Here is a 12,390-nt window from a genome sequence, read left to right on the forward strand (position 1 = left end):
AGCAAGATTTCCTTACCAGGTGGGGCAGGGGAGTGTGTGGAGGAGGGGGAAGACATGCACTCAAATTAATTTTGAATTTACATCCTCTTTTCCATGTATTTGCTCCCCACCTCCAGTTTCAAGTGCAGTTCTGCTCTGTCAGTTGACTAGGTGAACATGGCACTCTTCTTACTCAATGGATCTGATACCTGTGGGTGACATTCACTCCCACAAAATTGGACTTTTCAAGCTTGATTCCCCAACAGAGTGCCCCTAGTATAGTCATTTACACCTGAGCAAAGTGGGTGTCAAATAACTCCATTCTCATGTGGTTGCATTTTACAGCTACTTTGCCAGGTGTAAATGGCTAAACAGGTGCAAAGTGCAGAGTTCCTATGCTGACTGACAGGCAGGAGGTATGGTTGGGAAGTTCACTCCTAAAATCCAGGGATATACATGGGGATACACTGCAGTCCTCTCCACGGCCACTCTTCACAGTTCCAGTTTATGAGCTGGAGTGGCCGTTGAAACCCTACACTCCAGTTGTGTAGTGTATTAGTGCCACTGGATTCATATTAACACAGATCCCATGGCCTCTTTTATAATTTACACACATTGCATCTGTATCTAAGGCTGGTGCAGAAACCACCTCTGTGTTGCTTGGCTGTACCAATGCCCTCTTCCCATACACACCCAGAGTAGTGTTTAATGGAGATTGAGGAATCACTGCAGGGGATGGTGAAGAAAATGTATCCCAATGCCTTCCCTTTATGGGAATATTCATCCCCTTGAGACGGTCTGCGGGAAGGGTGGCTCTCAGCCTTTGGGGGTTTATATTATGATTTGGACCAATTTTAATGTCTGTTGGACACAATTAATGGACTATTGGCCACAATTAATGGCTATTTTTAGTTACACATATGGTGTGCAAGATTTAAAGATCAGATTAGCAACATAAAATGCCATGGGGGACAAGAGTTGAGACTGTTTTTGGGAGCCGAGATGGAAGGGATGGGAACTGACTCAGTGGAATGTTTAACAGTTCTCCAAGTACAAGGTCCCGCTCTGCTGCCAAGAGGGAGTAGGGCCAGCAATGTGGCTGGAAGGGGCGTAGGCCCAGAGACTAAAGACTGTTGCATGGTTTCCTGTTCATTGCTGGACTCTACAGGTTTGGCATTCCTACCTCCTCCACTAAGGGGGAGCAATTAAAGGAATCCCCTACCTGTGATGCTTGCAGAGCTTCCTGGCCTAATGTCGCCCTCCCAAGGGCATTTCTGCCGGAGGGTGAGATATGTCCCATTTCCTCCCTGTCAATCTGTCTCCCTTCACCATTGTTTCTCTCCCTGAGGATGTCTACATTGTATAGACACAGCCAAGCTAGCTTTGATTTAGTTAGCTCAAATAATAATAGCCGTGAAGCTGTGGCAGCAACATGTTAGCTGCTCAAGTACGTACCTAGGGTCCTACATGAGATTGTATGACCTGGCCCATGCTGCTGTGGATTCAGGGCTATTGTTATTCAAGCTAGCTAGATCAAAGTTAGCTAAGGTATGGCTACACCTGCTGCAGTCACACTTTGCAGTGTAGACGTACCCTCTGTCACTTTTCTCTCTCTCTGCGCCTTGGAAAATTATCTTCTCTTCAATAGCTCTCACCTCATCCTCCTACAGAGTGAAGGGAAGGGGAGAATTTCTTCTGTCTCCTCAGAAAGGTTCAAACACTCTTTCCCTTGCAAATGAAAGAGGTTTTGGTGGTTTGATCTCTCCTTTTCAAAAATCTCTTCAGGGGTAATTTGCAATGATTCCTGCTCTAAGGAGGGGTTGATCCTGTCTATGATATTTACTTTGGCCCAGATCCACAAAGGGACTTAGGTGTTGCCACACCTAACTTTTAGGTGCTTAGAAAAGTCACAGGAAAAACACTGTAATCCACAAAGCTTGAGGCCATGTCTACACGTACATTGCTGCAGCTGCTCCGATACAGCTGTGCTGCTGCAGCGCATCTGGTGAAGACTGTCTCTGCCGACAGGAGAGAGAGCAGCATAAGCTATGTCAGCTGGAGAAGTTCTCCCACTGACACAGTGCTGGGCACACTACCACTTATGTCGGTGTAACTTATGGCGTTTAGGGAGGTGGAATATTCACACCCCCGAGCGACATAAGTTTTGCCGACATAGGCAGTAGTGTAGAAATAGCCCGAGCTAGGTGTCTGTGTTCCCAATACACTGAATGGGGAGAGAGAGACACTTCAAACAGCGATCCACAAATCCAGCAGGCTAGGTGGGGAGCTGCTTCAGCTAGCCAGTGGGAAATGCTGACCAGAGGGATATGTGCTGAGTCCCTCCCTCTCATGGAGATAGATACACCTTGGTTCAAGTGCCCCCTCTGCCTGTGAGTTCTCTAACCACAAGGCTATGAACTATTCTGATATGGGGTTCCTTCAATCTCTCCTATTGAAGTTGTTCCACTTTAATTAAATAATTAAATATTAATTGGCCCAGAGATAGCATTAGAATGACTAGAGCCCAGTGGTGAGGGCACATACCTGAGAGGTGGCAGGTCTCTGTTCAAATCCCTTCTCACCCTCAGGAAGAGGGTGGGACTTGAACTGGGGGTCTCCCACATCCTGGATAAGTACTCTGACCCCTGGGCCAAGGGTTATAAGAAAGGTCCTTTCCCCCTCTCCTCCCCCACCCAGCTGTGGGGGAGGAGAAGGAGAAACTCACTTGAGGGGCCTGATCCGGCAGACATGATCAGAGGTTGCCTAGCAGGTTGGGCCCCACATGTAACTTAGGAGACCCAACACCTCTCTTCGGCCAGTATGTGGATCACTCCCAGGCTTAGGTGGGAGATAGGTGCCTAGAGTGAGACACCAGTGGGTATGCCCAGAGGCAAAAAACCTAGATGTCGAGTGAGTTCAGGCACCTATGGGATCTGGTGGCAGCTGAGTGGGAGTTCTGGGGCTCAGAGTGGTGCCTAAAAACAGGATTTAGGTACCTAAATACCTTCATGGATTGCACCGTTGACGCCCAAGCAATGGGACTGGAGCTCTGATCATAGGCAGGAGCTTCCCACTCTGACTGGCTGACCCAAGGGAACGTTCTGTGCCGTTCAGAATACACACTCAGTCACCTATGAGAGCAGTGGGACCAGCATTCATCACGCAGGAGTTAGGGCTCTTCTGGACTGGCTGAATTGGGAATCAACCGATCCAGTTTTCTTCCCATAGGAGTAATTTCAGGCTACCCTTCGAGTTTGCTGTTGAGATGTGTTCCCAGAGCACAGGAGCACTGATTGTGTGACTGCATATTCCATACAGTTCTATAGCCGACTATGACAGAGAACACAACAATGGGACTGCAGCCTCACCTCACATTGCCACATCTATGTGTCTTATACCTGGCCAAGAGATACCAGCTCTGAGAGAAAGGATAGTTCAGTCCCATGGCTCTTTCACTCCTTGGCCTCTATGCTGAACACTGCCAACACAGTGCTAATTTGTACCAACAGTTTTGGTGGGTTTTGGGATGTGGACAGTAGTTTAATAAGAACATGATTGAAACCACCAAATCTTTTCCTATAGTGTAGGTTGCCTAACAGCCAAGAGATGTAGTGACCAAAAGTCTCAGTCAACTAGGGTCATATTTGATCCAATACAAGTCTGCAAGAAGTAAAAAAACCCAATAGTTTACCATGAATGTTAGCATCTTGGTTTCCAGGATGAGCAGTGCCAACCTACACATAAAGAAATATATTCAGATTATTATCTATACAAATTAACTTCTATTTATACAGCACTTAGCATAAAAGGGCCCTGATTTTGGCTAGAGCTTTTGTGTTACCACAGTACATATAATTAATAGCTTAAGCTGTATTAGTCAACTTGCCAATGTCCAAATATTAGCCAGTTAAGACTTACTCAGTATTGTGCGTTCTTCAGCATGCAGCATGCTTTCACAGGGATGTAAAACATGCATTTTTGCAACATCAGTCAAATTCTGCTTTCAATTATGCTAGTATAAATCCAGGGTAACTCAATTCAAGTCCCTAGAATTACTCTGGATTTACATCAGTGCAATTGAGAGCAGAATTTGATTTTTAAGATAACAGATTGTGGCTGCAGTGCTTTTCATCAACTATTAACACAAATCAATGGATGTTTATCTGCAGCTTCATAACATAACAAGCACTCAAGAGAAAGGAAAGTGTGATTCAAGCATGAGACGGGGAGCCAGGAACTCCCTAATTTTATTCCTGGCTCTGACACTAATTCCTGCTGTGGTCTTGAGTATGTCACAAACTTATTGCCTGACTGTAAAACAGGGACAAAATAACCAACCTCCTAAAGATATTGAGAGGATTAATTAATGTTGGTACAATGCTGTCAATGGATAAAACATTACATAATGCTAATTATAACTATTAATATGAATTGCACCCTATTCACATATTAAACATTCCACTGTGCAGCTGCTGCATGAAAAGATCCAGTCCTGCAACACTCACTGTTAGGAGTGAACTTCAGTGGGTCTGTTTGCATGAGGAATGCTTGCAGGATTCAGTCTATAGTTCCTTATGAATACTCACTTATACAGATGTGTAGAGCGGAGTATTTGTATGTACAAATTGGGATAGTTTTATGTCATTCACAAATGTAGGGCAAAGCTATCCTGAATATTAAGATGCATGGAGAGGCACTTAGAACCACACATTTCTTTTATCTGGGCAGTCACTAGTGCAATTAAAATATTTTCAGAGCTCTTGTTACCGTTCACTGATTTTTAACCTCTGTGTGAATGAACTATTCTTGCTCTCTAAGTGGGTTTCTGTCATTTTAATGGTTGCACCAAAAATAATTGCAAGGCATTGGTGAGAAAGTTGGCAAATCCATAGAGCTATTCCTAGCAGATCTAGTGACAATAATTTCTTATAAATAAAGTTATTCATAAAATGGAGAATTTATGGATGGATTGAAAGGAGATAAGAATAAAATTCCTAAAACAAGTAGTTAAAGCCTTATAGAAAAATAAAAACATCTTGTGGTCATTATTCTGTGTCTGAGTTCATAAGTAAAGTTAATATGGAAAGATTTATAAAACCAGTAAATATATTTTTCTTTAAAGGCAGGAGAGAGATTATTTCCTTATTTTATTCTTATTGATACTGATTCTCATTGTATTTATACCAGTATAGATCCGCAGTCTCTCCTCCAAAATCAACGTAAGTAAATTGGGGTAAGTGAAATGAGAACTGGACCCACTGTATAGTGTTGAGTTATAATATGATGTACAGTAGCAGATGAATGATGCAGCCCTCCTGCACATCAGGCTGATGGGGAAGCATAATGGCTCTCTAACAATATGTCTATTCTGCAGTTAAACACCTGTATCAACGGACTCGGGCCCATGTCAGCTGACTCGGGCTTGGACTATGGGTCTGTTTAATTGCAGTGTAGGGGGCTCAGGATGGAGCCCAGGCTCGAACTCCAGGATGGGGGAGGGTCCCAGAGCCCCAGCGCGAATGTCTACACCTCAATTAAATAGCCCAAGCCCTGTGAGCAGAGTCAGCTGATACAAGTCAGCCACTGGTGTTTAACTGCAGTGTAGAAATATCTTGAGGCACAATCCTTTCCCAAGTCCCACATTGCTCACCCACTCTGCCCAGTGACTATATGCCACAATATGGCCCTTAGGAAAACTCTAGTGTGACTCAGGCCTGTTCACAGTTTATTGCGAGAAGTAATTTCTGTGATTTACTAAATTAAAAACCCTCTGAGGTCCTCTAAACCTTAGTGCCACATCAGCTCCCCAGACATCCTGGGCGAAATCCCAGCCTCATTGAAGTCGATGGAAGTTTTGCAATTGACTTCAGTGCGTCCAGGATGTCACTCCTTGAGTTTTATGAGGCAATAACAGTCGGTATGTGTGACTCAGGGAACCCCTCAGTGCTGGCTGGCAGAGGGCACACCATAGTGTAACTCACATGAGGCCTGATACACTAATAGCCCCAACTCACTGTTGTCAATCTGATTCTGAAATCAGTGTCTGTAGCGGAGTGGTCACCCTGCTCCTGATTGGAAGGGCTTAAAAACAGCCCTAGGAAAGGGCTGCCCTGGGGAGCAAACAATGAGCAGACTTGAGGCAGCCAATCAGGGCCCGGCTGGGCTAGTATAAGAAAGACTAAGGGAGGAGCTGGGTCAGTCTCACTCCAGCCTTGGAATGGGAAGGACCTAGCTGCCTTGGAGCAAAGGGTACCTGGGGCAGAACAGTGCTGGGAAAGGGCAAGAGGAGCTGGGGAGCTTCAGCCTGGCAACTCCCCAGGCTGAAGCCTTGTTAAAGGCTTAAGTAGGTACTGGGGCTGCAGAGGAGAAGCCCGGGGATAGGCAGAGGCAGCTGGTCCAACCCCTTTGCCAGTGATGAGTGGCCATGACAGACTGAAGTCTGCCTCAGAGAAAGGCGGCTAGATGGCAACTGGCAGTAGCCACTGAGGCAAGGTGGGCATAGAGGGTTGGGGGGGTCCCCCGGGAGGGGAGACCCAGAGCGTGGGACTGCTGTGGGGCAGAACCCCAAGATAAGAGGACACTGGGGTCCAGGAGGGACATGGGGCCTGAGGCAGGAGAGACACCGGCCAGAAGAGGGCGCTCCAAGGCTGGAACTGAGCTAATTCCTGGACGATCAGCAGAAGGCGCTGCGGCGGTGAGTGCTTGACCTGCTACTATGTCACCTAAAGGTGTCATATGCAAACTGGTAGCACGCTGGTCGTTAATATTACTTCATGGTGTAAGTATGGGCGGAGTGTAAAGAATTATAGATGTGTGATAGAAATATCTTCAAATGTGTTTGGCAAGCAGTGAATACGCCTAGCCTGTTCTAGACAAAGGAATGTTGTTTCACCTACTTGACTGTCTCTCCAATGTAAATTGAGCAAGGTGAGGACAGAAACAATGGTACTGTATTTACATATAAGGTAAACAGAGCCACCAAACTAGCAAGACGGGGAGATGACCACACAATGGAAAAAAATCACAATGGGGGATGGAGGCTGTACCCCAAAGACGACTTCCTGGCCCTTGAAAGAGAGACAATGGACTTTGGGAAATAAAAGCAGAAATAGAAAGTCATTTTGGCATCCATCATCTGAGGGCAAAGCTCTTGAAAATCGAGAAAGATGGATCCTTCAACCAAGTGGACTGAAGTCTCTGGGAACAGATTATAGGTGAGAAACCTGCTTAGACAAAGAGTGTAACTTGAAGTTAGTTTTAGTCACTAGGAAGTGTGGTTTGTTTTGTGTGTAATCTTTCATGTCTCTTTCTCTCTTACCTGAAATCACTCAAACCTGTGTTCTTTGTTAATAAACTTACTCTTGTTTTATTACAAAACTATCTCAGTGCTGTGTATGGAAGTGAAGTGTGAGTCTTCAGCTAACCTAACCAGCTGATGGGGGCTCTGTCGCTTTGCATACAGCAAACTTAACTTCTGGGACTGTCCAGTGAGAGGGACTGGACACTGCAAGGAGACGTCTCTTGTGAACTGGTCTTCACTATTCCTGCAAGGCAAGGCTTAGACTGGCAGAGTCCTGAAAATTTTGCTGGCAAAGCGGACAAGCTGGCGTGTCCAGGAGCTGGCACACAGCTCGGCAACAGCAAAGTTCACTCTTGCTGAGACAGAACAAGTAACACTCTGGCTCACAGTTCTGGGTGACTTGAGCAAGAAGTCACAGCATGTGAATGGAACAATTGGAATGTAAGCCTAAATAGGGCAAAAGAAGATTTTGTTTGTTTGATGTATGCTCTGCATGTCCTGGCATTCAAAGGGACTAGACAATTTTATTCTGATTGGGGACTGAGGGGTATTGTACAAGAAATAAAAGTACCCCCCGCCCCCTTTAAAAAAAAACAACACATCTTTCCAAGGACAATTCTTTTTTTTTTAAACTCCCTTTGGCTCTAATATTTGTTCAAAAAACAAAAGAACAATGTTACAAAGCTTTAAGCCAAAAGTTTAGAATGTTGTTTATACCTCTCACACATTCTACAAGGCATTCATTGTTGAGCATATAAAATACTCTGTTATCTTAAAAGCTTGGTCCTACTTCATGGTGTACATTGGACGTATGACATTACCAAGGCAGATGGCAAAGCAGAAGTATAGACTGAAGAGAGCTAAAATGTGCACAAAGTTATGTTTGTGTCACTTGTTCTCATGGCCATGCACTTACATATATCAATGTAATTTGGTAAAAGCAGGGTCTGTATATAACTTACTGGCATTTTGCAGTGAGGTCTGGGAGAAATTGGGAAAACTGTCTATTCAAAATGCAGAGGAAAATGAATTCAGTAAATGATGACGACAATACAGTAACTAAATATTCAGATTTAATAGAAGATGACAGGCAAAGGACCTGTCCTCAATACAAAAATCCACTCATCCTGAATGGATTTCCTGGGTCATATGTTAAGAACACTCTTGGGTGGTGCAGTTCTGCCAGTAGGTGCTGGCCCGTGTGGATGGGGCAAACCCCTTAAATACAGTGCTTTCAACATCTGTATTTAGGAGGTTCTGCCCTATATACACAAGCTAAAAATCTGCCTGCAAACCTGTGCGATCTGAAGCAATTTAAAAGTTTCACCTTACATCTGATTTCAAGAGCTGTGCATTACTGCAATGGCAGCAGGGTCCCACAGACCAACAAATAATCCCTCTAGGTACTTACTCCTTTGATGTGAATTATAGCCCCTGGAGGTCCAGGAGGCCCCGGGGGCCCAGGCAAGCCAGGGGGACCCTGGGAAGGCAAAACAAGGGGGAAAAGACATTAGTTAGAACCTTTCAGACTGCAGTGCCAGCTGACAGAAAAAAGGCATGAGCTAATTTGAACATGGAGCCTTGTGCTAACTGGCCTGAAGGGAGGTTGAGCATTTTCTTGCATGTACAAATTTTTACGTGTAAAAAGAAAATGTGGATTCTAAGATTTGACCCACAATATTTCATAGACAGGAGAATTGCCTGAGGCTTTTGCTTTCAGAACAAAACACAGAATTATATAAAAAGAGCTCCATTTGTTCCCCAGAAAACGCTCTTTTTGGATTATCCAAACTGCTGAGACATATATAATTACACTGTTCAAATGCCATTCAGACAATTGGACATTTAAATGCAGAACATCTGTAACATAAATCCTAGCCCTAAGGAGAGAGATTCTGAACCATTCAGTCATGTAGCCTTTTATGTTATTTAAAGTGAATTTTGTAATGTGGTATTATGCTACCATGGGTTTGGCTCTGGCAGCTACAGTTTTACACTTAGAGTGAAAGTTACCTTTGCTACTTGCTTTAGAGTTAGAGTTTTTAGGAACACAAAGACCAAGGGTAGTGACCACACACACATTTATCAGTACAAAGTTTAGTTTATAAGTAAGTTATGATTACCCAAGAATATAGAAATTCTATACAGACCTATGCACAAGTTACAAATATAGTTATACTTACATTTTTAACAATAGTGTTAGGGTTTGATGGGTCTCTCAGGCTTGATTATTAGTAGCGGGATGGTTCCTGCTGGAGTCTCCCATAGGGAGTCAATTTTCCCATTTTGGGCATCCCCTTTTTATAATGTGATTCTGTTTATACCTACATTCTGTGCGTGTTCATAAAAGTGTCCACCCTCTTTTCTTTTATTGGTCTGTGTTCCCTGGAAACTTAAGAGACCCCAATTTTCTATAGGCTGTGTAAGTTCCCTTTGTTTTTATTAGCATTGACGCACAATCTGTGTCTAATGGTTTAAGACACGTGTCAGAGACAGATGCGCCTTTACAGTATTTTTATGATCTAATATTAATCTTTTGGGTAATTTTGCACAACATTACCACTTGGCACCCCTTTTTCCATAATTTTAGGGCATTGGGTTATTTTTTGGTCATTGGCTTGAGTTATTACTTGTTTCCAAGGTCTAAAATAGATAAGCTAAAGTCTTGCAGGCCTCAACCTACAGGTTTTAGTTTGTCTTACTTATGTCTAATACTTGGTTCCTTTAAATACTGATCTATTTTAGACTTTTATAATCCTACAAATTCATTCTAATTAACATAAAATGAATATATGTAATATCACATATTAATCAATCATAACATGACACAATAAATGAATAATAAACTAAAATCATTGACTACAATCAGCACACTACACACTCAGGAACTGCACAGTGGGAACAATGGGTTACTGCACTGACATCAATGGATTTATTCTGGACTTACACCACTATAACCAAATGTGGAATCTAGCCCAACCTATAACACTGAATGCTATATCCATGTGGAGGCCCTGTGTCCACTCACTGGGTCTGGTCCCTGACGGATAGCTATCTGCTGCTATAGCTGACTTCTCTTTCCATCCAAATGAACAACACTTTGATTATGTTGGCTAACACATGAGAAATCAAATTTAGAACAGTTGCACCTGGTAATGAGATCCTCTCATCTGACAGAAATGGAACAAATTAATAGAACTTAAAGCCAGAAGGGACTATTAGGTCATGTAGTCTGATGTCCTATATATCACTGGCTATAGAATTTCACCCAGTAACCCCTGTATTGAGCCCATTAACTTATGTTTAGCTAAAGGATGTTTTCCAGAAAGGCATCCAGTCTTGACAAAGATTTCAAGAGATGGAGAATCCACCACTTCCCTTTGGTAGTTAATTAATCACTCTCACTGTAAGAGATTTGTGCCTAATTTCTAATTTGAATTTGTCTGGCTTCAGCCTCCAGCAACTGGTTCTTGTTTTGTCTTTCTTTGCTTGATGAAAAAGCTCTTTGGTATCTGGTATTTTCTCCCCAGGACGGTACACTAATCAAGCCACTTCTCTGTCTTCTTTTTGACAAGCTAAGACATTAACATCATCTATACTCATATCTACTGTGAAGGATTCACACTTGTGCTTTCAACGTGGTGTGGAATATTTTTTAAACAAGCCACTCCAAAAGGGCACTTCATAAATACAATACAACTCATTTACAGTACAGTCAATTGAAAAATAAAAGATTCCACCAGCAGCGTATGAACCAGGATACTATTTCTGATGTGAACGTAATCATATAAGGTCTTTTATACAATATTGGTACTGATTTCTCTAGTAAAGCAACAGAGTAGCAGCTGGTGTACACAAAGCTCAGAGTGGGCAGGGTGGAATACCTGCACCTTGTCTTCCCTAATAGCATAGTACTGAAGCAGCTGCACTGTTGTTGGTCCTAAAGTAATACCCGTACCAATATTAATTTTTCTAGCAAAGACACATCCTAAGATGGTACGAGAACTCTGATATCAATTACTATGCCAGATGTTCTATGGAAATGGAAAATGCTATTCTGGAACTTTTCCTTAAGCTGAGTAGCACTTGCTGATGGACTACTTGCATGAGTGCTACCCAGTGTCAATCAGGGTTGCAGAATCAGGACTTTTATTTACCAAGCTCAAAAGTATTTTTGAATTCAACAACCTGTGACAAAGCTCTCTCCTTGCCTCCATGAGTCCCGCGTTTCCTGGAGGATTTTGCTAGCCTCAAAGGCTCACTGTGACCCTCCACGTAACCCTTCTCTCTTTAGAGACAAGGGTCACAGTCTACTGAGCCATTTTCATCATAAGCCAGCGAGGGAGGTGAGGAGAAGTTATCCTTCCTTGCACAGTCTCTGTTGTCTCCCACTCTCAGTGATTAATCAGGGGGCAAAGATTGGGGGGGGAGCCCAGGCCCACCCTCTACTCTGGCCTCCAGCCCAGGGACCTAATAGTATCAGCTATGGTAGCTGACTTTTTAGAAACATGACATGTACAATTCCCTGGGCTACTTCCCCCACAGCAGCCCTCACTTCCTCAAGCTCCACTTCACCCTTACCTCAGGGCCTCCTTCCTTGTGCCTGATATGCTGTGTACTACTCAGCCTCTCCAACAGCGCAACTTCCTCCCACAACTCCTGACATGCCCACCCACCTGACTGACTGGGAGGCTTTTAACTAGTTTCAGCCAGCCCCTGATTGGCTTCAGGTGTCCCAATAAACCTAGCCTTCTCCCTGCCTTCTGGAAAGGGCTTAATTGGCCCCAGGTGTCTTAATTGACCTGGAGCAGCTGCCATTTCACTTATCCTGGTACCAGGGATTTGTTTAGCCTGGAGCTAATATATCTATCTCCCACTACTTTTCTATAGCCATCTGGCCTTGCCCCGTCACAAACCATAGAATATTTAGCATGCAAGTCCTATAGGGCCCAATTCTGCACACATTTATCTGTGTAGTGTCCCCCCTGACAACTTGTGGCAGCAAGTACTACCAGGTAGGAAGTGTTTGAAAGATGAAGCCCAAGATGGGCCTAACTGAGCCACACTTACTTACTATGAGTAGCACTTACGTGAGTATCTCACTGAAGTCA

General features: G+C 43.7%; 1 protein-coding gene across 1 annotated transcript in view; it reads right to left on the reverse strand.

Annotated features, from left to right (window-relative positions):
- COL15A1 (collagen type XV alpha 1 chain) overlaps positions 1-12,390 on the reverse strand; it is a 208,371-nt gene that overhangs the window by 28,236 nt on the left and 167,745 nt on the right. The window contains exons 29-31 of the mRNA XM_077809195.1: positions 8,691-8,759; positions 8,242-8,283; positions 3,671-3,713 (exon numbers count right to left, since the gene is read on the reverse strand). Coding sequence (XP_077665321.1) covers positions 3,671-3,713; positions 8,242-8,283; positions 8,691-8,759 — 154 coding nt within the window. The remainder of the gene's footprint in view (positions 1-3,670; positions 3,714-8,241; positions 8,284-8,690; positions 8,760-12,390) is intronic.

The sequence above is a fragment of the Eretmochelys imbricata genome, chromosome 2 (assembly GCF_965152235.1).
Source record: "Eretmochelys imbricata isolate rEreImb1 chromosome 2, rEreImb1.hap1, whole genome shotgun sequence".
NCBI classification, from domain to species: domain Eukaryota; kingdom Metazoa; phylum Chordata; order Testudines; family Cheloniidae; genus Eretmochelys; species Eretmochelys imbricata.